Source organism: Mycteria americana, chromosome 24 (genome assembly GCF_035582795.1).
Source record: "Mycteria americana isolate JAX WOST 10 ecotype Jacksonville Zoo and Gardens chromosome 24, USCA_MyAme_1.0, whole genome shotgun sequence".
NCBI lineage: Eukaryota > Metazoa > Chordata > Aves > Ciconiiformes > Ciconiidae > Mycteria > Mycteria americana.
The window spans coordinates 1947127-1969088 of NC_134388.1; the positions used below are offsets into that span (position 1 = coordinate 1947127).

Genomic DNA, 21962 nt, shown 5'->3' on the forward strand with positions numbered 1-21962 from the left:
GTCTTTTGATCTGTTTATCCTGTGTCTTTGCAGCTTAAGGCACGGTGTGAAGAACTGAAGCTGGATTGGTCAACATTGTCACTGGAGAACTTGCTGAAAGAGAAGCAGGCGTTGAAGAATCAGATCTCTGAGAAACAAAAGCACTGTTTGGAATTGCAGGTAGAGAGCAAGAAACAAATCTAGAGTCACCAACTTGGGGTAGCTCTTGGGCAGTGGGCCAGTTAAGGGTATTTGACTAAATATGATGTTAGAGGATAAGCTAGGTGGCTGTTTTTCTTCCCCTGTCTTTCCCCCCCTACGCTCTCCTGGAAACTAATCTTTTTATTAGAGGGTTTTAGTAAACTTGAAGAATAATGATGTGGATAACTTTTAAAGGAAATAGATGCTATGACCTGATTCCTTGGTAATGCTGGGGAAGAAGGAATCATGGTTTATCATGAAATATAATTAAACAGCATGACCTGGTGAAAAGAAAGGTCCTGCTTGTTTGCATAATATGTGGCTTCATGATAATGTCTTGTGTGCTCTGATGTCTTGAATCAGGAATCAGTTCCCACAGAATGTCACTTACCATAGCGAAGAGAAATTAAACTCCTGTGGCTGAAGAACTTTTCTTTCCCTGTGAGATTAGCACTAGAGCTAATCCAGCCTTTTGCTGGATGCCTTGACATGGAGTGACTGTTTCCTTCAATGACTGGCAGTATTGAGTTACTCCATACTCCCTATATAAGTTGGAGATATTTTATGTTTGCTTTCAAGATCTGAACAGTGCTTTCTAAGAGTCTCTGAGTCATTCCCCTTACCTGTGTCTTTTGGTCTCAAGCTCAGAGCAGCACGTTGAAATTTGTTTCTCAAATTGTGGGTCAGTTGTTCTGCATTGTTCCCAGAAATGGGGCCACTTTTCCTGAGAAGCTTATCAAGGCGAAACTCCATAATGTGATAGAATTGTTAAGTGTGGTCTTTAATAATTTTCCTCCTCTTCATTTAAAGATCAGCATTGTGGAACTTGAGAAAAGTCAAAGACAGCAGGAGCTCATGCAGCTGAAATCGTACACGCCGTCTGATGAGTCACTGTCAGTACAGCTACGCAATAAAAACCATCTGAGCCGTGATCCTGAGGCTGATCACAGCAGGTTCCAACTGGAGCTTGAATGCTCTAAGTTTCCGATGCCCCACATCAATGGCATGAGCCCTGAACTGTCCATGAACGGCCATGCTACTCCCTATGAAATTCATAACACTTTTAGCAGGCCCTCTTCCAAGCAGAACACCCCTCAGTACACGACGTCTCACCTGGACCAAGAAATAGTTCCGTGTACCCCAAACCACAGCAGCAGACAGAAGGCAGACAAGATGACAAGCTTGTCCATACCTGATTATACCAGGTTTTCCCCAGCTAAAATAGCACTAAGGAGACACTTGAATCAAGACCACACAGTCAATGGAAAAGCTACAACTAATGAGATACAGAGGTGAGAGCGATCATTTCCTAGCATGGGAAAGGAGGGGTAATACTGTTGCTGGTTTTTAGTAACAGTGGTTTATTTGGATTGTGGACAAATATTTTTAAAAGTGGAGTTTTATACACTTGTAAAAGTTTTGTGTCAGGAAAACCAGCAGTGGCAGCTGATTGGGTAAATAAGGTGGTATGGTCCCTTGAGTTTGGTACAGGAATTCCTTGCAAAAGAGGTCATTAGCTTTGTATTCTAACAGTCGTACATTCCTGTTCCAGAGCTGACCATGTCAAAGAGAATGGCCTTACATATCCAAGCCCTGGTATTTCGAATGGCATAAAGCTGAGTCCTCAGGAAACTCGGCCCTCTTCCCCAGCGGCCTTACCAATTGCAGGCGAGAAGGTAAGAGATCTGCTAGTGCTCAAGTGCAGAGATGTTACACCTGGTAGAACACAGAAGAAGTTGGCCAAACTAGGGAATGCAGGCATGCTCCTTTCTGTGGTCAGCTTGCCACAGGTGTGATACAATAAAAAGGTGTGATACAATAAAAAGGAGCTGGCTAGAGGAAGAGAATACTGTGCTCATGAAAGATGTGCCTACCTCTGAGTTACTGGTTTGCATATGAACTGTGCCAGTAATGCAGTAGGACTTCTTTTTGATCAGGTGTGTGTCTACTTGAATTTGAAAAGTAGACTCTTTCATAGTTAAAAAATTAAAAATAACAAAAAATTGTCCACGTAATTGGTCCAGCCATGAATCATATTGGTGCTCATTTCAGAGTAAGCAGGTGCCCTCCAACAGGAGGTTACCATGGAAATATTTCTGGCTACTACATCCTCTGTGTACAGAGGGCCTCAAATAAGAATTCTGTCAGATGAGTGCTCTTCACAGAGCTCTAACAAAGACACTAGGAAATGAGCTTGCCTAAGGCATCCTTTTCCTTATGCTTGGGACCAGCAGTAGCTTTAGTTTACATATTTCTGTGCTGTTGGATATTGCTGTCCCAGTAGACTGGTGTTGGTAACAAAGATCCTCCATGCATGCCCTGTCTTTGCTATATAGTCATCACTCTTATCGTGTAATTCTTTAAAAAAAAAAAAAAAAAAAAAAAGGGGGGGGGGTGTGGGGGTTGGGGGGGACAAAATATAAATGAGCAGGTTACCATTAGTTTAAAAAGTCTTTTCAGTAATAGCATGCAGTTAAGAACATTACTTTCTCTTTTGCATTTACAGGTTTTGAGAGAGAGAACCTCTGTGAGTAATGGAGAAACTATCACCAGCCTACCTATCAGTATTCCTCTCAGCACAGTGCAGCCCAATAAACTCCCTGTTAGTATCCCTCTGGCCAGCGTAGTCCTACCTAGCCGTGTTGAGAAGGTGGTGAGTAAGGGATTGTCAACACTTTCCATCCCTAACTAAAATCACACTGGGCAGTAATGGGGTGCTGTGCACCAGAATCCTTAGTGGGCTGCTAATCTCAATGTCGTCTGCTTCGGGGGAGGCTGCTGTTGGGATGCATCCTCTTGACTCTTAGTCATTCTGTAGATTTTTACTGGTTGTTTTCTGTAGGGTGGTGGGATTTCAGCCAGGAAGGAAAGTAAAGTACATGCCTCGAGATCCTAGTCTTAAATGTCTGGCTGGGTGGAAAAGGCACAGAGTCTGACAGTTTGTGGCAGTGAAAGCAGACAGTCACTCATGTCAGTTTGTTCTTAGCCCCTGGCTTCTTACATGACCCTGGGAGACAAATTCTTCTGCCTCAATTTGGTCATATCAAAATCGTCTATCTTTATCACGTATGTGTAGAGGATGAACTTGAATAGCGCCTTGAGGCTGTAATACCTCATGTGTGAGTGACTGCTCTGTAGCAGCAGAGAGCAACTAGGGAACTTTTGGGGCCATCTTTTTTTGAAATCCTGATAAGTCCATGCTACTCCCAATGGCAGAGGAGTTTAAAAAAGCCTGGCGCAGTTTCTCACAAATGTTTGTCACAGAAGTGTTACAGTAGAGAACTGAGAAACATTTGCTGCTTTCACATGAGAGCTGTGAATTTAGAATCCATCCCCAAACGCCTGCCTTACAATCCCATATTTGGAGAGCTGGAGTTGTTTCAATCCATTACCTTTTTCCAGCTGTAGACTTTTAGTTGTAGCAGAACTACAATCTGCTCAGCTCCGAGCAGAAGTCTTATGTCCTCAGAGAGCGAGACTGTTGGCTCTGGATGGCATCTCTCACTTCAACACATTGTTTATTCAGGCGACCATTTCACAATTGTTTTGCCTGCTTTAAGAAAACACTGCTTGTTGATCATACCCTCAGATAGTGTACCAGAGAACATAGCCTAATGCATTTCATGTTTGTTTGGGGTTGTTTTGGGGAACTTTGTGTGCACAGGCTTGCGGACATGGTACAACCATTTGTTTCCTGTTGGGCTGCCTGTGAAACAGGCATTCGTTCTCTGATTGCAGTCCTGTCCTGAGCCTAAACTTTCTGGAATGATGAGCCTGTTCTCCTTCTATCTGCATGGTATCTGTTGTGTGCTAGATACTATTGCAGTGTAAGTAATCACAGTATTTATTATTGTCCCATAAGGTGCTGGTCTATGTTTTTCTCAAAACGAGCAAATGTAGGACATTTAGGAAGTAGAGCCACTTTCCTTAGTAGATCTACTAATGCATGTGAATTTTGTTTAAACTGTTGACTTTTGAGTATACTTCCTGTACTAAAATGCCTGTTTCTCTCCCCCCAGAGAAGCACACCTAGCCCAGTTCATCAGAGTAGAGACTCATCGACACTTGAAAAGCAGATTGGTGCTAGTTCTCATAATGGTGTAAGCAATGCTGCTGGAAACAAGCCACTGGCTTTGGCTACCTCAGGTAACAGCCTCGTCTACGCGAAGGTGCGCTGTCTTGTCATGACAGCACCCCCAAGTGCATGTGTCGGACTTTTCTAAACACTTCTTGTCAGGTCATTCAGGCAGTAGAGTGCTAGATAAATGTGCGTTTTATAACGAGACCAAAGAATCATGGATGATGATGTTTTGAGACAGTATGTGCCTACAGCTTGGATGCATTCTGGCATAAAGTATTGGTTTGACGTGCCTTTACCTGAACTGCAGCACCTTGCAGTGTAAATAAATAATTGCTTTTGTAAATTCTTCTATGTGGATTAAGAGATTCCTACCTTTCCAATGTGGCAAACCAGCAAAGTGTTGCATAGCTGTGCTATGAGCTGATGATCTGGCTTTAAAAGTTTTATTTTACAGGGTGGTGGAGTTTTTTTAATAGCAAAATTAATTTCTTGATGCAGGTGACAGTGGTGCCTCATGAGCAGTTGTAAAGGCACAAGTATCTGGGTAGGAAGAAATGTCAAACAGGAGAGGGCAGGGATGCCTTTAAGTGCAGACATTGCTTCTGAACTCACCCATCTGTTGAAATTGTGGCCTTTAGCTATTCACCATACGGAAATGTTGTGGACCAGGAAAATTAGGTTCTAGCATACAGAAGTGATTCTACAGCTGATCCCTCATCAGAGAGTGCATTCGTTCTTAATGTTTACTAACTTGAGGGGCTTGTGTTGTGTCTAGCATCTGTTTTGCAAAGAAGGGCTTGGCTGCAGTTTTCTATAAAACCAATGAAGTATTTAAAAAAAAAAAACCAACCTTGTTGTAAAACAGTACCATGTTCCCTTCTACCCCTTTCATTTAGGCAGCCCAGAGACAAGGCCTTATTAGAGCACTAAACCCATTTATGATACACCATGGCAAATACTTAATTCCCTTTCCAAGCTTCCTCCCAGGTGGCATTCTTCTGCCACAGTTTCTTTGAAGATCCCCTGTCATTCCCTAAGCCACAGCCTTTTGATTAGTTTTGAGAAGGAGGTGGGCTGTATAGATGACACAGTCCCTTCTTTTCTGGGGAAGGAAATGGACTGAATTTGGCCGTCTACTTCCTTGATGATAGGAAGGAGTTGTGAGTAGAGGAGCCCTGATTTCAAAAGGCGTAATAGCTCAGAAGAAATTCTTAAATGGAGTTGAATTCCATTTAAAAATCGGGTAGAGCATAGGATATCTCCATATAACACATGAATTTTCCTGAACTGGCAAAAGAGTAGTGAAAATCGTTAACCACTAACTGAAACTGTCAGCGCACAGAGCCACATTCTGAACTGCGCTGTGTAAAAAGCAGCTGTGCAGTTTCCTGTGTAATACATGGCTGCTGGCTGACCTAACGCAGGTAGAGCTGAAAACACTCCCAGTCATCCCAGAAATCTAGCACTGTGGACTATCACTCAGCAGAAGCAATGATGTATACTTTCCCTTTCAACAGGTTTTTCTTACTCTTCTGGCTCCGTGGCAGTCAATGGAAATCTTACAAACAGCCCAGCCCATCTTAACCATAGTGTTGATCAGGCAGCTCTGGACGACTCTGGGAGTCTGTTTAACTCAGTAGGGTCTCGGAGTTCCACTCCACAACATCCTTTGCTAATGATGCAGTCAAGGAACTCTGGGCAAAACTCCCCTGCTCACCAGCACTCAACAAGCCCCAGGTTAAATGGCACCTCCCAGAGCCTGGTAGGGGTATTGCAATATGCAGATGCTCAGAAGATGTTTGCCGAAGGAACAAAGGGGGATCTTCAGTCTGATGCAGCGTTTTCAGATCCTGAGAACGAGGCCAAGAGAAGAATCATCTTTACAATCTCTCCTAATACAGGACATGTAAAACAATCCCCTTCCAACAAGCACAGTCCTCTGCCCATGAGCGCTCGGCTGGACTGTGGCCAAGCACATGTGCAGGATGGGAAGAAGCGAGGCCGGCGGAAGAGATCCTCTACTGGGAATCTCAGCGGGAACTCCGGGGTCTCCCCTAAACGCAAATCCTTACCTACTGTGTCTGGACTCTTTACGCAACCATCAGGTTCACCGCTCAATATCAACTCCATGGTAAGGGCAAAAATGAAGAGCTCTAGCAAGAGAGAAGGGCCTGGGAAAGCTCTTTGAATTACGAATAAGATTCGACTGTTCTATTCTTTAGCTGTTTAATTCTTTAACTCTCAGGCTGTTAGAGTGCTAGTAGCTAGAATTGGCGTGAAGACCCTTTGTGAAAATGACCCCTCTGAGAGGCGAGAGAATTGCTGAAAAGCTGGTGAAGTATTTCTGTATAGGTGGAACATCTTCAAAGAGTTCTTTGCTGTCAGAGCATTAAAAAGTTAAAAATAACCTCTTCCCTTGTTACAAAGACTTTGTTTCTGCAGTCAAGGTGATTTGTAGGCTGTAGGTTAAATATTTTGAAAATAGTTTAAACTAAGATTGACTAAATAACATAAGAGTGCCAGAAGCATATGGCATTCTTGCATAATTAAGCCAGCTATACAAGTTGTGTTCATGTGATGCTGCAATAGTAGTTTTTTTTTTTCCAAAGTGATTATCCCGTGTCTTCATTTCTGTGTTTAAACATGAAATCAAAGAATGAAATTTAGATATGTTCCAAATCATATTAAAGCTTTCATCCTGGGCTCTAATGCAGGATGGTGAAGTATAACAACGGCAGTGCTATAAACAAGCAGCTGTTGGCATATCCTAAAGCTGGGCAAGTTAAGCCTGCTTTTAATATCCTTAACAAGATGCTTTGTTTCTAAAGGGATACTCTCATCTGTAACTGCTTTCTTTCCTTCTTGCCCAGGTCAATAACATTAACCAGCCTTTAGAAATAACAGCCATTTCCTCTCCTGAAAACTCCCTGAAGAACTCTCCTGTTCCTTACCAGGACAATGACCAGCCCCCGGTACTGAAAAAGGAAAAGCCCATCATTCAGACCAACGGCGTTCATTACTCTCCTCTAACATCAGATGAAGAGCAGGGATCTGAAGATGAGCACAATAGCAGCAGGTGAATACACAAGCATAGGTTTCAGGATGAGATTTCTCTGAGAGCTGGTAACGGTGCTCTAAACTGGAGAGGTGTGTTAAGCCTTCTTTGTTCCCTTTGCTTGGAGACCGATTTCATTATGCCAAGCCTCTTACACAGCTGAAATTGTGAATAGGGAAGGTATTTAGGCAGTAGTACTTGAATGTGGGAACCTATTCTTGCTGTGTTTGCAAGGCTGACAGAGTCTGGCCTCTGAAAGAATGGTGTAGAAATGATTTCTTTTTACTACGTTGCTTTGTAGGAGTACTGAGGCTGTGTGTAATCTTTAACTAAGAATCTGTCTCCCCCTCACTCCCAGTTTCAGCTTGATTCAAAGTTCTTCACTTCCTGCCCCAAACTGTTGCTCTGAAAATTGAGTACTTGCCACCCTTTGCCTGCCTGTGGGGTGCAATTTTTTTCTTGTTCAAGGTGCTGGAAAAGTAACAACTATAGAAATGTGAGCAACAGCCTACTTGTTGTGAAAGAGGAGCAACAGTGAAGTCCTCTGAAGGTGCACTAATCTTGGCAAAGAGCACAAATTCTGTAATAGCTTCTACTTAAAGTTTGTGGTGGCTTTTCTTTTATGCTTTTAAGTTCCTTTAGTAACGTACAGCTTTCTAGCTGACTTGGTTTTATATACTCTAGTCAACTGTTAAGATGTGAACATGAGGAAGATAGGTTATGAGGGTAAACGTGCAACAAAAGGTCTGCAATGAGTGCTATAACCTTTTTATTTTCCCACTAGAATTGAAAGGAAAATTGCAACAATATCATTGGAAAGCAAATCTCCACAGAAGACTGTTGAAAATGGTAGGTGTGAGGAATGTTAATTATTTGTTGTAATGGTTGGTCTTGGGAACGGGTGTCTGCCACTGAAGTTGTTAATCAAAAGCAGGCTTTTCTGTGTCTCTGTGCTGCTGAGCACAGTGCAGTTCTGCCAGGGCTTTGCATAACTGTAATTAAGACAGGTGGCTGATAATTACAGATTTTGGGTCAGTTCTTTCTGTAGTCACAGGTCACTAAAGATCTGACCAGTTTTTTTGCTGACTCAGGGCTTGGGGAGGGATCTGTAGTACAAAGACTGAGGAAAAAGTAGATCAGCATTCTCAAACTTTTTCAGAGCATTAAACTAAATTTTAAGGACTTTTAGGTGACTTCACAAATATTTCTGCCTTTGGATCAGAAATAGAATTACAGACTGATAAAATATGGGTGTTGAAAGATAAAACCCTGTTCTTAATGAGCAGATTCAGTGAATGCTGTTTTTCGGCATTTATAAATTTTCTTCCAAACTAGGCGGCAGCTTATCTGGGAGGAAACAAGCACAAAGCAACGAGAACATGAATAGCAGTAAATGGAAATCTACTTTTTCACCAATATCTGACATCAACCTGACCAAAACTACAGATAGTCCCTTGCAGTCGGTTTCATCTCTGAGCCAGAATTCGCTGTTTGCCTTCAAGCCGTCCTCTGAGGATAGCCTTGCCATCGACGCCAAGATCACAGCACACACAAGGAAAAGCATTGCCATGCCCTCGTCTGCGGCAGATGGGCTCAGCCCTAGTACAAACTCCACTAACGGATTCACGTACAATGGTGGACTGTCAGCTGACATTGGTTTACACAGCTTTATCGATGGTGCTTCTCTTCCGCATAAGGCTTCAGACGTGACGACTTCCAACGGCTCCCTGGGTTTCCAGTCGCAGCGAGGCAAAGATGTGGGGGTGTCGGAAACGAATCCTTTTTTGAACAAGAGGCAACTCGAAGGCCTCAGCGGCACGAAAGGAGAAGACTTAAATCGGTCAGGGGTCAAAGGCAAAGAGATCAGCGAAATAAGCATTCGTACTGGGGGTTCTTCAGAAAAAAACTCTTTGCAGCATAACGGAAAGGTCGGCAAAGGAAGGGACCGAGATGTGGAGTTTAAAAATGGCCACAACCTTTTCATTTCTGCTGCTGTTTCATCTGGTGGCCTTCTGAATGGTAAAAGCCTTTCTACTGCTGTTTCTTCAGCAGGCAACCCAGCATCTTCTGTTCAGACGCACCATCCGTTCCTAAACAATTTGACCACTGGATCGCAGTTCCCCCTCAGCCCCATGGCCTTGCAAGCAAACCTCAACTCGGTGACAAATTCCTCAGTATTGCAGTCCTTATTTAATTCAATGCCAGCTGCTGCCAGTCTGGTCCACGTGTCATCAGCTGCAACCAGACTGACTAATTCTCACACTATGGGGAACTTCTCTCCTGGGGTTACAGGTGGAACAGTTGGAGGTAGGCAGAACTCTTTCTCTGGTATAAGACAGGGCCTAAAGGAAAGTCTGACACTGCCTCTCCAGGGGTGAAACCCTTTCATTTCTGCAGGATGTGAAGCAGATCTGTCCCACATAACCAGTCTCCTCTGTCTCTCGGAAATGCTAGGATGAGTTCAGTTCCCCACAGTGAAATCTCATGAGCTTTGTCTACTAGATGAGCTTGTTGTATCACCTTAATGAAAGAATACACCCAGACTTTGTGATTTTATAATGTATGCTTGTTCAGATGTTGCTGTGTTGGAACCAACTTAGGTCTGCCTGCAGGTAAAAGATTTAACTTGTCATGGTACTAAGTTAAGGATCTCTAACTTGTCAACTTGCGTGAAGGTTGAGATTAGTCCTTGAATGAATTTAGCATGATCCAGGAAGAGCAAAACATCAGTGCCTCTTCAGAGGAGATGGTGTTGGGGATTGCGTAGCATTCTGGCTCTTGAATGGACATGAAGAGCATTTCTTTGCCAGGAAGGGCAATGCCATATGCACCTTGCACTTCTGGGATTCTGCACAGGCTTGGCTTCTGTGGCCCAAACCGGAGACAAGCTGGCAGGACTAGAAGATAGTCTGAACCTGCCATTACTAAGTGTTCAAGGCAGTTTTTCTTACCTGTCCATAATCATTCAGGCACCATGTCGGGAAATCCTAACTCTCACATCTCTCAGCACATAGATTTGCTGGAAATACAGTCTCCCCTCTGCTGCCCTGTAAGTGGGAAAGCAGGAGGGTGGGGAGGGAAGAGCAGCAGTTTGAGTCTTCAGATAAACAACTCTAGAGACCACGTAATCTCATCAAAAGTCTACCCGTGTGGTATAGAACTGACAGTTCTTGGGTCTGACCATTTTTCCTCGTGGCATTTAGAGGTTGGCAGTAGGAAAGGTAAGTGAAATCTTTTGTACCTCCTGGCCTGCACCATTGTCTCTCATTGCTTGCTGCCTTCTCATGCTGCATATTTTTGTATGGGGCTGTAACTATTATAATTTTGCTTTTTTCTTTTTTTTTTCTTTTTGTTTTGTTTCTCTTGTCACTTGAGACTGTACAAAGCCCATCTGTTGAAGCTGAGTTTTTCTCTCCTGTTTGCAGGTATTTTTAACCATGCGGTGCCTTCTGCCTCCTCTCCTCATCAATTTGGAGCCAGTTTCAGCAGCAGTGCTGTCTCTAGCAGCACAGTGCTAAGCTTAAACCCTCTGCAGGCTGTTGCCAGCACCTCATCCTCATCCTTCCCACCCCCTTCCTCTAATTTAGTAACATCTAGTGAGACTAGATCTGCTCAGCACCTCAACAGAGCGCCAGTGCAATCTGTTTTCCATTCCCCTCCGCCCCCTCCTAACGTTTCGTTGCCCCCACCTCCTCCATTACTTGCTTCTAACTCCGAGCCTGCGCTTCTGCAGAACCTGCCATCCATCCCACCTAGTGAAGCTTTTTTGCCATCCTCTTCTGCTGCTCCTGTCCAATCTGCTAATGCTTCTTTGTCTATTAAGCTAGCTTCTCTCCAGCACAAAACCTCCCGCCCCTCCTTTACAGTCCATCACCCACCTCTGCCCCGTTTGGCGCTGGCACAGTCCGCGCCCATGATCACGCAGTCCAACGCAGCTGGCACGTCCGCTATGTGGGTTACACTTGGCATGCAGTCTCCTTATGCTTCGCACCTTTCTGGGGTTAAGCCACGATAAAGAGCTTGCTTAGCTAACAGTTCTTATTTTGTAAGGTAAGGCTAGAGAACAAAAAAGAGGAGTTTTGTACAAGATGCTGAATGATGCTTCTTCCTTTTCAGAGATAGGTTGTGATGGGCTCTGTGAAACAGAGAAACCTCTAAAATGTGGGAAGCAAATAATCTGGTTGCAGAGGATGGAGAGTCTTACTGCTCTCTGTTCTGGGAGTCAGGATTTCTCGACAAGGAGTGCTCACAATGGTAGCTCTGGTCTGTCTCATCTGACATTAGGATTGTGTTCAGGTTGGGATCACTTCATGAAAACGTTTATTTCTGAAGATCAGTAATCAGGAGGAAATGTCTATTTTTAAGTATGGTTTTATACACTTACTGGAAGTGATTGTTGCCTACTTTGATTCCCCCCTCCCCTCTTCTTGCCTTCCGACACAGACTGTTGCATCTCCACAAGTCCATGTTCGCATAGCGTTAGGATGCGTGATGGTGCTGCTTTGTGACTGTATGTGGCAATATGGTGGTCTTGTTTTTACCATAGTCAACAACAGCTGCTCTAAATAATCATAAATTTAATAACCATAAAGTTAAAAATCTCTGGGTTACAAGCTGCAGCTTTGCTTGGAGAGCAAATGCATTGGTCTTGCATTGCAGTTAATGTGCCCCCTGCATCACTGGAAAACACAACCACAGGTAGCAAAGAAGGGTTGTAATTTATCTGTGCACTGCAGCTTTATTGGACTTGCCTGCTAGGGCTAACGGTAACCATCAGATGCTGTATTTATGCTCACTTGGCAATCACTGGCTTACTGGGTAGACTGTGAATGAGAACACAGGGAATCTGCAGGGTTAACTGCGGTCCGTGCTTCATAAAGGCTGGGGCCATAGAAGAGAAGAGGGTTTCCGGAGACTGTATGCATTTTTACTGAAGCAAGTATTTAAATGCCTTTAGAGCAACTCCAGAATAAAGTGTACCACCACAGAGTTGGGTACTGTTGTTAATGAAAATACTCTGTGGCATCCTGATGTAACAACTTGTGCTTGCAAAGTTAAATCAGTGTGTTAGGCCCCAGAGCTTGCTCCATGCTTTTCTTGTAGGTCTTTGATGTTGTTGCTGTTCACTGATACCAAAGCTACATACAATATATGGTTGAATACTCTTTGCCGCTTATAAAACATATGACTCAATTACAATATACCTGAGAGATTCTTTTGACTGTGCATTGCGTATAGTGTCTTCATCATCAAATTGCTCCACAGACACGAGCAAATCCTCATTAGGCTTTTGTGAGGCACGTAAGTATTGCCTCTGTCCTTCTATACAAGAAAATGAGGCTGAGGAATAGTTTTGAGTAATGTGGTCCCTGCGCGCCCGCAGAGACCAACGGTGTGATGTGGTTACATAATGGGCTTGAAAGACCCTGAATAGAAACAAGATGGGGGAGACGGGGTGAGGAGGGTTAGGCTTGGGGGTTTGTGTACGTGGGCGACTCGAGCGAGAACGGTGTGAAAGCCTTCTGCTGGAGCAGTTGCCTTACCTGGAACTGAGGTCATATTGGGCCAGACTCCATACCATCGGATGTGACGGTCCCTGTCACAAAAAGGTTCTGAGCAAAATAGGCAAGGCGCAAAAATGACGTACGGAGAAAGGTAGCTGGACGACAAAGCTGGATTGTGGAGCAAAGGAACAGAAATAATGCTACCAGGAGATGGTGTATGACAGATGTACCGTAGCTGTGGTCCCGCTCTGTGTGACTCTTGAACATAGGTCAAATATTTGAGCAGTTTCATTGACTTTGGTGTGAATGCGTGTGCTCAGAGTCCCTGATGAACCAAGGTTGAAATCTGGAATTGGGGGCTAAAATAAACTGCTTTGCTTCTCATAACGTTTTTCCCCCAGGGTAATAAAAAAAATTCGAAGCAGATTAGTGTGTGCTAGAAAAAGATGAAGTACGGAGTGGGGAAGTACTTCCCTCTCCCCCCACTCGAGGTCAGTCACAGGAGGACAGAGTTCAATACGGTTACACTGTCAGAAAGCTTTGAAAACTGCAATATCTGGGAGGGGCCGTGTGTCACTCTTGGAGGCATCCTTTCTGTCTAATTGCGGTTGGGTCAAGAGTTGCTCCTTCTTTGCTGGCTAACGAGGTCTTGGAGCAATGTAGAAATGATTGACACATCTAACACACAGTAGATTTTTTGTCTTTTATTTAGATGAGTCTCTTCCTCTCCTCCTGTTGTGCAGGTAACTAGGATTTCTACCTCAACCCAATGTGACCTATGCAAGGACAACGTGGACCAACTTCACTCGGCTTCCACTGAAAGGTGCTCACCTGGCCTGTGCAGGGGTTTCTACTCTCTTACTACTGGACAAAATAAAAACATAAAAAGACCTAAACAACAGAGAAAATATTTACTGTGAATCTGAGTAAAAAAAGAAAAAAGGAGAAAAAAAAAAAAAGGCAAAAGAAATGCTTAAAGCTCCAGTTTGTATTGTTGATAGTTTAGATAAAGTATTTATCTTTTTTTTAAAGTGAAAACAATTTTGACTTATTTTATTCCACCTAGAATCATAAATACAACTTATTATTAAATTCTCTGAATAATAAAGGACTGGCACACCAGCAGAGATGTAAAGAGCCTCCTCTCGGTGCTATTTCATCCGTCAGAACTGTGCCTCTAGTTTGAATCCTTGGTGCTGAATTTGGAGGGTTGACCAATGCCAAACTCAGTTCTCAGAAAGGTCTGCAGTTTATTTATTCAACTTACTCTGTTCATATACCAAAATCTACTTGCTTTGCAGTAGTGTGAGCTACAGAGAATGGCAGTCTTTTATCTAATGTTTTGTTTTAATTTGAACTGAGCCAGGCGCTCTGTTAACTGGGTGGTTTTTAATTGTGTTCATTACAAACAAGAACTCAGTACTCCCCTCTGGAGTGGCAGCTAGAGTACCTGGGGTAGCCCAGGCAAGCTCAGCCAACGCAGGCACAGTTTGAACAGAAGAAATTCAAGTCCTGCCCCATTCTAACTACTTCACTGGGCCATTTGCAGTTGCTGGTGGCACTCAAGTCACTGTGAATTTTGGTAGCTAGTCTGGTAACTTGTTTTGGGATGTCATTGGCATATGAACAGGGTGCATAATCACTGGTATTGGTCAGGCCCTTTTCACCAACATTGGGAAGACTGAACGTAGTGCTTCTGTACTGGTGCAGGTAACAGATTTTCTCAGCTTGTTGTTTTTGTTCCAAGTACAATGTATTTTGTTAGTAGGGTTTTGATACTTGATTCAGAAATGGCTTAGCTGTGTACATTTATTGACAAAGTGCATTTTGCTTTTGTATTTCTTTGCTTTAAGTAGGTCTAAATGGTAGTTCACAAAAACACCACAATCTAGCTTACCGTGCTGCCACACTATCAAACTGGTGCAGTTAATTGTATTGTGACTTGGTGTTCTGTGTACAGAAAGTGCCGCTCGGAGCAGCGGCTGTATTTTATAGAGATGTGATGAAAAATTATAAATTTCATATACTTTATTTCATTTATTTTTAAATTGTACAATGCACAGTAAACTTGTAAAAACTTATTTATTCAAGTGCACAAAGTGAGGAGAAGGATGATCTATTAAGTAGAAATCACGCTGGTCTGTAGTTCAGACTGGACCAAGCACCCATAAAAGAAACTACAGTAAAAGAAGGGGAATTGCAACAGCAAAATGACTAGAAGAAAAACACATTTAGGCTTTGGGAAACATCTGCCTGCTAGCCCCGGTGCTCTGAGGGGCAGCATTGGCTGCTCTGCGTCAGAGGGCACTCACTGTCCTTAAATCCCTTCTAGGTCGCTAGCGCTCCCTAAGGAGTCTCCCAGCTCCAGCAATGGGGCGTTCACCTTAGACGTGAGCCCTGCCTTACCAGCCACCTGATGGAGCATCCCACGGTCACAAAAAGGTGGGCTGAACGCATTAGCTGTTTAACTCCTGCCTCTGTTTTTGAAGCAGGCAAGATACTTCTGCTCTCGTGGGCTCTCTCCTGCTACCTGGATCCAGGAGGAACAGTTGTGAGCGCCATGCTGGCCGTGTTCAAGAGAGCGGTGGGGGAGAGGTGCCCTAACAGCTCCTACCCTCTACAGACTTCAGTTAGGCCCTTTTCTCTGTACCTCATCCCCAGCAATCTTAGTAGAGATTTAGGACAAAGTGCAGTTATTTTGTTGATTCGTAAGTGTGTCTTCCATAGGCAGCCTTTGTGTGCAGAAACTGTTGATCTAGCCTTGCCTTCTTATTCACTGGAAAGGGAAGGGATTGATAGCCCTGGAAATTAGGGACATTTTGGAACTGTTTTCTGCTTTGCGTGTGGGAGAGGACTTGACAGCGGTGCGCCCTGCTGAGTTATTAACAGCAGGATGAAAACCTGGAAAAGGGCAAAAATGCTCAGAGGGTGATAGCTGAGAAACATCCAGTAGCTTCTAGTAGAAGCCGTACACAGTTTATGTCCTGGAATCCAGGAAGACAATGTAACCCAGATGTTTTGCAGCTGGGAGTTGGGCAGCTCCAGCTTCTTCCAGATCTTTAGGTAACTGGAAGTTGCAGAGCTGCCTTAGCATCCTTCCCAGCAACCGGCAGAGTGCTCAGGTCTTTGAAGGCTTTAAATTGGTAGGCTGTGCCTGAGCAATTGCTGGAGGGGCAGCAGCCTTTATTACATCTCCCCCCTATCATTTATATCCCTGGTGAGAGAGATGAGGAAATACAAGTAGAAGCTTTTAATCACTCTGCTTTTATCAGATCCTTTTCTGAAAAGGGACCAAGATACAGTGCTCCTTGGACCTCTTGTGCCCCCCTTCATTTCAAACTGCAGAAGACATCCAGCAGGAGAACTCAGCCGCCATCACTTGTTCTGTATGGGGAGGGTTTGCTTGTGCTCATGCCCGAGGTGCTCACAGGACGCTAGCAAAGATGACTGTTTGGAGGAGGAACCGACTTGCAGAGCTCTGCTGAACTGCTGTGCTTTCCAACACCTGCTCGAGGCCCGTATCGCCCAGCTGGCTCCTGGCACTCCTCCTTGGCTGAAGAGGAGGGCCAGATCCTTGTTGAGGGAACGACTGGCTTTGCCCTGAGGTTCACAGCATTTCAGGAATCCGTGTCTGGGGAGCAAGATGGAACTGTCAGACATGGTTTAGTGGTGGATTTGGCAGTGGTAGGTTTATAGTTGGACTCAATGATCTTAAAGGTCTTTTCCAACCTAAATGATTCTGTGGCCCTTCGGAGCAAAGGCCCCAGGCAAGGAGTTTGTCATCTGCTCCCTGGTGGGTGTCGTGGAAAAGCAGAACCCCCTCTGTCCCTCAGTGTCACCTGTGGTAGTGGGTGCTTTGGTGATCGGTAGTCAGCTGGTGTCTATTGCAGGTCTTGGTCATGAGCAGCCATCGGAGATGGGCAGCACGAGCCTGCTCGCTGTAGCTGAGCACACGTGCGCCATCAAGACGTTTTCAACTACCCAGCATTTTGGAGTCTGTGACTCTCCAGCCGTCATCCGGGAAGGCCAAAGGAAACCAGACGCTGACCCAGGAATAAATGCATAGTTGGGACATACTTGAAAGGGATTCAGTCTGCCGGCCAACCTGCTGAGCATCTGCTTCAGCCTCCTGGAGTCCGTTGGGACCGGGCCCTCATCTATCTCTGCATCACCTCAGTGTTGTCATTCCCAGTGACCTGATGTTTCCATCTTGGCAGCCCACGCTGCAGGAGTCTGGAGCTGCTCTGGCTTTGCCAGTGTCTTCCACCCACGCCTGGCACTGTTGGCACCTTCACCTTGCGACGCATTGCGTAATTGCAACGTGTTTCACTTGTGCGGCAGCTCTAATCTAAATCTTTGTAGTAATACCCACTGAGATGCGCTTCCAGGAAGGTGCCTGATAAGCCAATGCTTGTAGGGAGCAGTGTGGGATGGGAAGCCAGGCGAGTGCAGGTTTTGGACTGATGTCTTAGTATTGCGTTAGCTGGGAGATGATGCTGCCAAGAGATTTGTGGTGTTGTTTTCCCTGCTCCCTGATCTTTTATCGCTTTGCCATAATCTCGGGCAAGTTCAACTTGTTTCTCCTCCATCTGCAAAACAGGGAGAGCATTTACCTTGCTGTCAGGTTGCTGAAGGAATAGCTTTGAGATGTTAAGATCTGATCCATGTGGCTTACAAGAATAAGACCCTCGTGACCCTACTGTAGGAGTGCTGTGCCAGAGGTCTGAAACCTGTTTTCAATAATTGGAGATACATTTGAGTAATCAGAGCCAAACAGCCAGTTCCAAAAAGGAATTCCTTCTGCGTTACCACATCCTGCCGGGTCCAGTCATTTCGTGGCTGTCACACATGTTCCTTCTCCTCCACGCCGCTGCTGCCAGCGCGGGACTCATCAGGAAGCTAAAATACATCTTGTAGCACATACGTTGCCAAAAAAAATGGAACTTCCTGAGCGTTGTGCTGAGCAAAACCTGTGCCCTGCTGCTAAATGTCAGCCTTGAGGAACAAGCCTTGCGCGCTCTTCCTTTTTTGGTGATTTGCTACCTCTGGCTCGTGCTTGCTGGGTTCAGTCCACTGAGACCCACCGTGCTGTGAAGCTGGGAGTGCTCCAAAAGCACTAAGCCTAAACTCGCCATTTGCTGCAGATTAGTCATTCAGCAACAATTCTTCCATTAGCCAGGGGTGTCTGGGGCACCCAGCAGTCAGATTTCTCCGCTTTTTGAGTAGCTCGGGGAGAAAGTGGGAAAACATTGCTGGAGGACGTAGAGGCTTGGGTTGCTGAAACTGAGCTGGTGTGCAGGATGACGCCGAAGTCGAGCTGTCCCTGCATGGCCTCTTGTTTTGGTGCAAACGAGGCTGTTTCCTTTAGGATGGTGTGGATCGGTCTGGACAACCACGATGATGGGAAGCATCTTCACCTCTCTTAGTTCAGGTTGTGGATGCAACGGGAGAGAGGCGAAGGGGAAGCTGCTTTTTGGGGAAGCTGCCAACAACAGGGAGTGCAGCGCATCCTAGATGTACGTGACATTTAGAGACAGAGCACCGTCTCCAACTAGTTTCTTCTAAAAGCAGGAACTCGTGTCTCCTTGGCCAGACAAATGTAAAAATATTTTCTTGTGCTTCCATCTTGTGTCCTTCTTTCCTAGTGGTGAGAGCTGCTTTATCTTTTAGCACATGGTTTGTGCTCACCCCGCTGTTTGCTGGGGTTTGGCTTGGCTCTGGGTGTGGGCTCAGCCTGGGTTGTGAAGCCTGAATTCCCCCTCTGCCAGGACTTGCTGGTGGGATGGGCACGTGGGGATGAAGGTGAGCTGGTAGGGTCTGAATCTGTGATTGCACCTGCAGTCGCTGAAGTACCCCAGGCAGGAAGGTTGCATCACTTGATTGTGAAGGGATCTACAAGTCACTGGTTTTGTGAATCAAGAGCTTTCAAATCCCCAGGACTTGGCCCTCCTCAGCCTGAAACTCACCCAACTGTTTGTCACACTCAGTTACTTAATCTCAAGTCAAAGTGTTGAGTAGCTTTTTTTCTTTCTGTAGTCAAACTTAATACCTGAGCAAGTAACTTCTTCACTTGAAATCTGCTGAGCAGATGGGTTTCAGGCTTGATAAGCTCTTCCGTTGCATCTGAATAACACTTCAAAATGGAGCGTTGCTTCAGTGCTGCTTGGCCGTCGGGGCTGGTCGGGGTTGACTGCGTGGCTGGGTGCAGCGTGGTCAGGTGTGTGGCTGCGTGTGGGTGCCTGCCTTCACCCTGCTGGGGACAACAGTTTCCTTCTGAGAGGCATTGGTGATACTTCTTCTTCAGCTTCCTCCTTCGGGGGTTGGACTAGATGACCTTTAAAGGTCCCTTCCAACCCAGACTATTCTATGGTTCTGTGAGTCTCCGTACAGACATATCTGGGATAGTCACTTTGCCTCAGAAAATAAATGGGAAGGGTGTGAGCGGGAAGGAGATGGATGTAAGCCAGATCTGCCTCGCCTGCTTTTATTGCAGCACAGATTCATACTGAATGGAGTGGGGCTACGACAGCGTTTGCAGCATTTGGTGGATTTACTCCCCGTGGTGATCAGGTTCTGTCTCATCCCAGCCTTCCCTGCAGAGGAGGCTGTATCTTCCCGTGCTGCTGGGCTTCCCCTTCCAGAAGGTCTCTTGCTCTGGAGTAAGGAGGCCACAGACAGGCAGCTTGGGGTCACCTCCAGGGACCTGTGTGGTTTGATTCTTGCTAGGATTGTGTATTTAGAAAGCAGCATCTGCTCCCCCCACCCATTATTTTTCCACTTGGAAGAGAGTCCAAGCAGAGGAGAGGCTGAGCGATTGCATGGCAGGGGAGAACATCAGCGGATGCAGAGCTGGTATCTGCAGCGGGGTGGACTTGGCTCTTGTTCAGGCGATTGCTTTTTGTGGGACGCAGGGTCACTGTGAGCAGTTTGAGGGCCAGCACGCGCTTTCATCTCCTCCGAGTTTATTCAGAGGGCCCACCTCTTTGTGACTCCTGTGGATACGCCAGCGGCCCTCGCACGAGGACCCGTGGGACCCGTGCCCTCGTGATGCTCCCGCAGCAGGGACTCGCTGGCACAAGGTGTTCCCCAGCAGCGGTGAAGCTGTAGGCAGCAGGATGGCTCTGCAGACGGGGGAGGTTTGCAGGATCGGGCCCTTACATTACAAAAGGCTGCTCTGTCAGCCTGTGGTCGCCTGTCCCGCTCAAGGTTTTGCCGCATTGCTGGAACGGGAGACTTCCAGTGCTGGGAGCGTGTTTTCAAGCTGCTGATCAGAGACTCCCCTCCCGGCTCAGACTTCCCCGTGGCCCTTCCTTCCCCGGCCGGGTCTGGAGTTGGTGCTAATCACCTCCGAGCACTAGTAACAAACGCGCGCTTCCCCAGCCCCGGGTCGCTGTCCCTCGCCAGAGCCGGCTGGTGCCGATCGCAGGTGCTGCTCGCAGAAGAGCCGTTCGTTAGGACTTGGTAATTTTGTCCTAGTGCTGACGTAAGGCAGCTTTGGTTGATCAAGTCCTGTGTATAACCCATTTGCTTTCTGTGTTGAAATCGGTCCTTTTAATACAGGGTATGGAAACCTGGAGGTTACTGATGTATTCTTTTCTTGGAGGGAGTTATCCCAACTCACACAGCTGGCTCTCTTGAAAAATTCTGCTTTGTAGTTTTGCCTGAGCCAAAAGCATAAAGAGGATTAAGCGTTGGGAGCTCCCCACAATGATTTCTTCAGTTAAGGAATGGATGTTGTACAGTGGACTGCAAACCAACAGTAATGTATTTTAAAATCACAGTTTGGGGAGAAGAAACTAGGCAGTGTTTTTGTGAACTATCTTGGCAGCACTGAGGAAAACTCACAAGAATTGGATTTTTTGGAAGCACAGATGTGTAGTCAGTGTACGAGTATTTGAAGTTTTATGGCTGTTAAAGATTTTTTTTTCCTCCTTTTTTTGCTCCAACATTTCCGTAGCTTGCATATCAGTTTTTCACTAAAAGATGGATTACCAGTTTTAAAAATGTTGTTGTGCCATATTTTATTTATCCTTATGCATTATAAATATATAAATATCTATTTAGAGTGAATATTGCAATAAGAGATGCTATTATTGTGAACTTCAGGGTTTAAACCCGAGACAAAAAGAATGAGAAATACTTCTCCAGTATATTTGCTGTTTGCGACCCTCTTTCTGAAGAGGTTTCTTCAGTTTTTATAGTTTAAAAACAAAGTCACGTCTCAAAAATCAAAGTTTTACGATGCTGACCCTGAAGTTCTCAAGTTTGTGATCCTTTGGTTTTTTCAAGGTACATCTGGTTGCTTTTCTGGTGCAGTCAAATCATTCTTTAGAAAGGTCTTGTTTCTGGAGTTAATGAGGAAAAGGTGGAATGGGTTGATCCATCCTGCTTGGCTTTTTTAACCTATTAATCTTTTAAGCGATCAATTTCAAATTAAAAACCAACTTTTTAGGTCTCTGTTCTACTTAAACTTTTTAGGAGTGAGAGCCTGCCCTCGCTGAGTGGGACTTTGATGGGGAAAGCAGTAGATTATGAGGTTGCTGTTGCTCAGGAATTGATTAGTAAACTTTTAACTACTAATAAAAATCCATTTTTCAATGGATTTTTTAAAAAACCCATTTTCTTAGAACAGTGATATGGGATGTTTCCTAGTGAATAGGAATTAGTTTATATAATTTAGCCTATTAAACTGAATTATTTAAAATTCAAACTTCCCCTAATTTATCTTTTTTTTTGTTGGGTTTGGTTTTTTTTTTTTTTTAATACTGGTAAGTTGTCCTGTCATTCCTTTCATTCTTCCATAGAAGTAGCGTGAATTCTTCTGGTGTGTATATATGTATGTATAATATATATATTTCCACCCTGCCTTTCTAATTCTCCACAATGTAAGAGTTAGTTTTTTCTCCCCTTCCTCCACTTAATTTCTTGTGTCTTTACCTTGATTTGTAATTGAAACAATGCTTTGAAGTTTTGTCTTTATATTAAAGTGTATGTATTTTAATACACCGTACTGTTGTGGAGTTTCACTGCTTCAGCAGGACAGGCGTCAGCAGGAAACGAGGTGTTCTGGACCGCAGCTTTATCTGGCGGCAGCGGCCGGCGCAGGCAGGGACAGGCCCCCGCTGCTCTCCCCCGCATCCTG

At 44.9% G+C, this 21962-nt stretch overlaps 1 protein-coding gene across 7 annotated transcripts in view; it reads left to right on the forward strand.

Annotated features, from left to right (window-relative positions):
• Nucleotides 1–21825, forward strand: part of DOT1L (DOT1 like histone lysine methyltransferase) — a 78512-nt gene extending 56687 nt beyond the window's left edge. For 3 of the 7 annotated variants that reach the window (XM_075524463.1, XM_075524467.1, XM_075524464.1), the window contains exons 19-27: nucleotides 34–159; nucleotides 991–1472; nucleotides 1733–1856; nucleotides 2687–2833; nucleotides 4200–4326; nucleotides 5779–6392; nucleotides 7132–7337; nucleotides 8101–8165; nucleotides 8652–10295. In XM_075524463.1, coding sequence (XP_075380578.1) covers nucleotides 34–159; nucleotides 991–1472; nucleotides 1733–1856; nucleotides 2687–2833; nucleotides 4200–4326; nucleotides 5779–6392; nucleotides 7132–7337; nucleotides 8101–8165; nucleotides 8652–9694 — 2934 coding nt within the window. In that variant the 3' untranslated portion in view covers nucleotides 9695–10295. The other 4 variants (XM_075524470.1, XM_075524466.1, XM_075524468.1 and 1 more) reach the window with 4 other exon arrangements.
• Nucleotides 21826–21962: the final 137 nt, after the last annotated feature.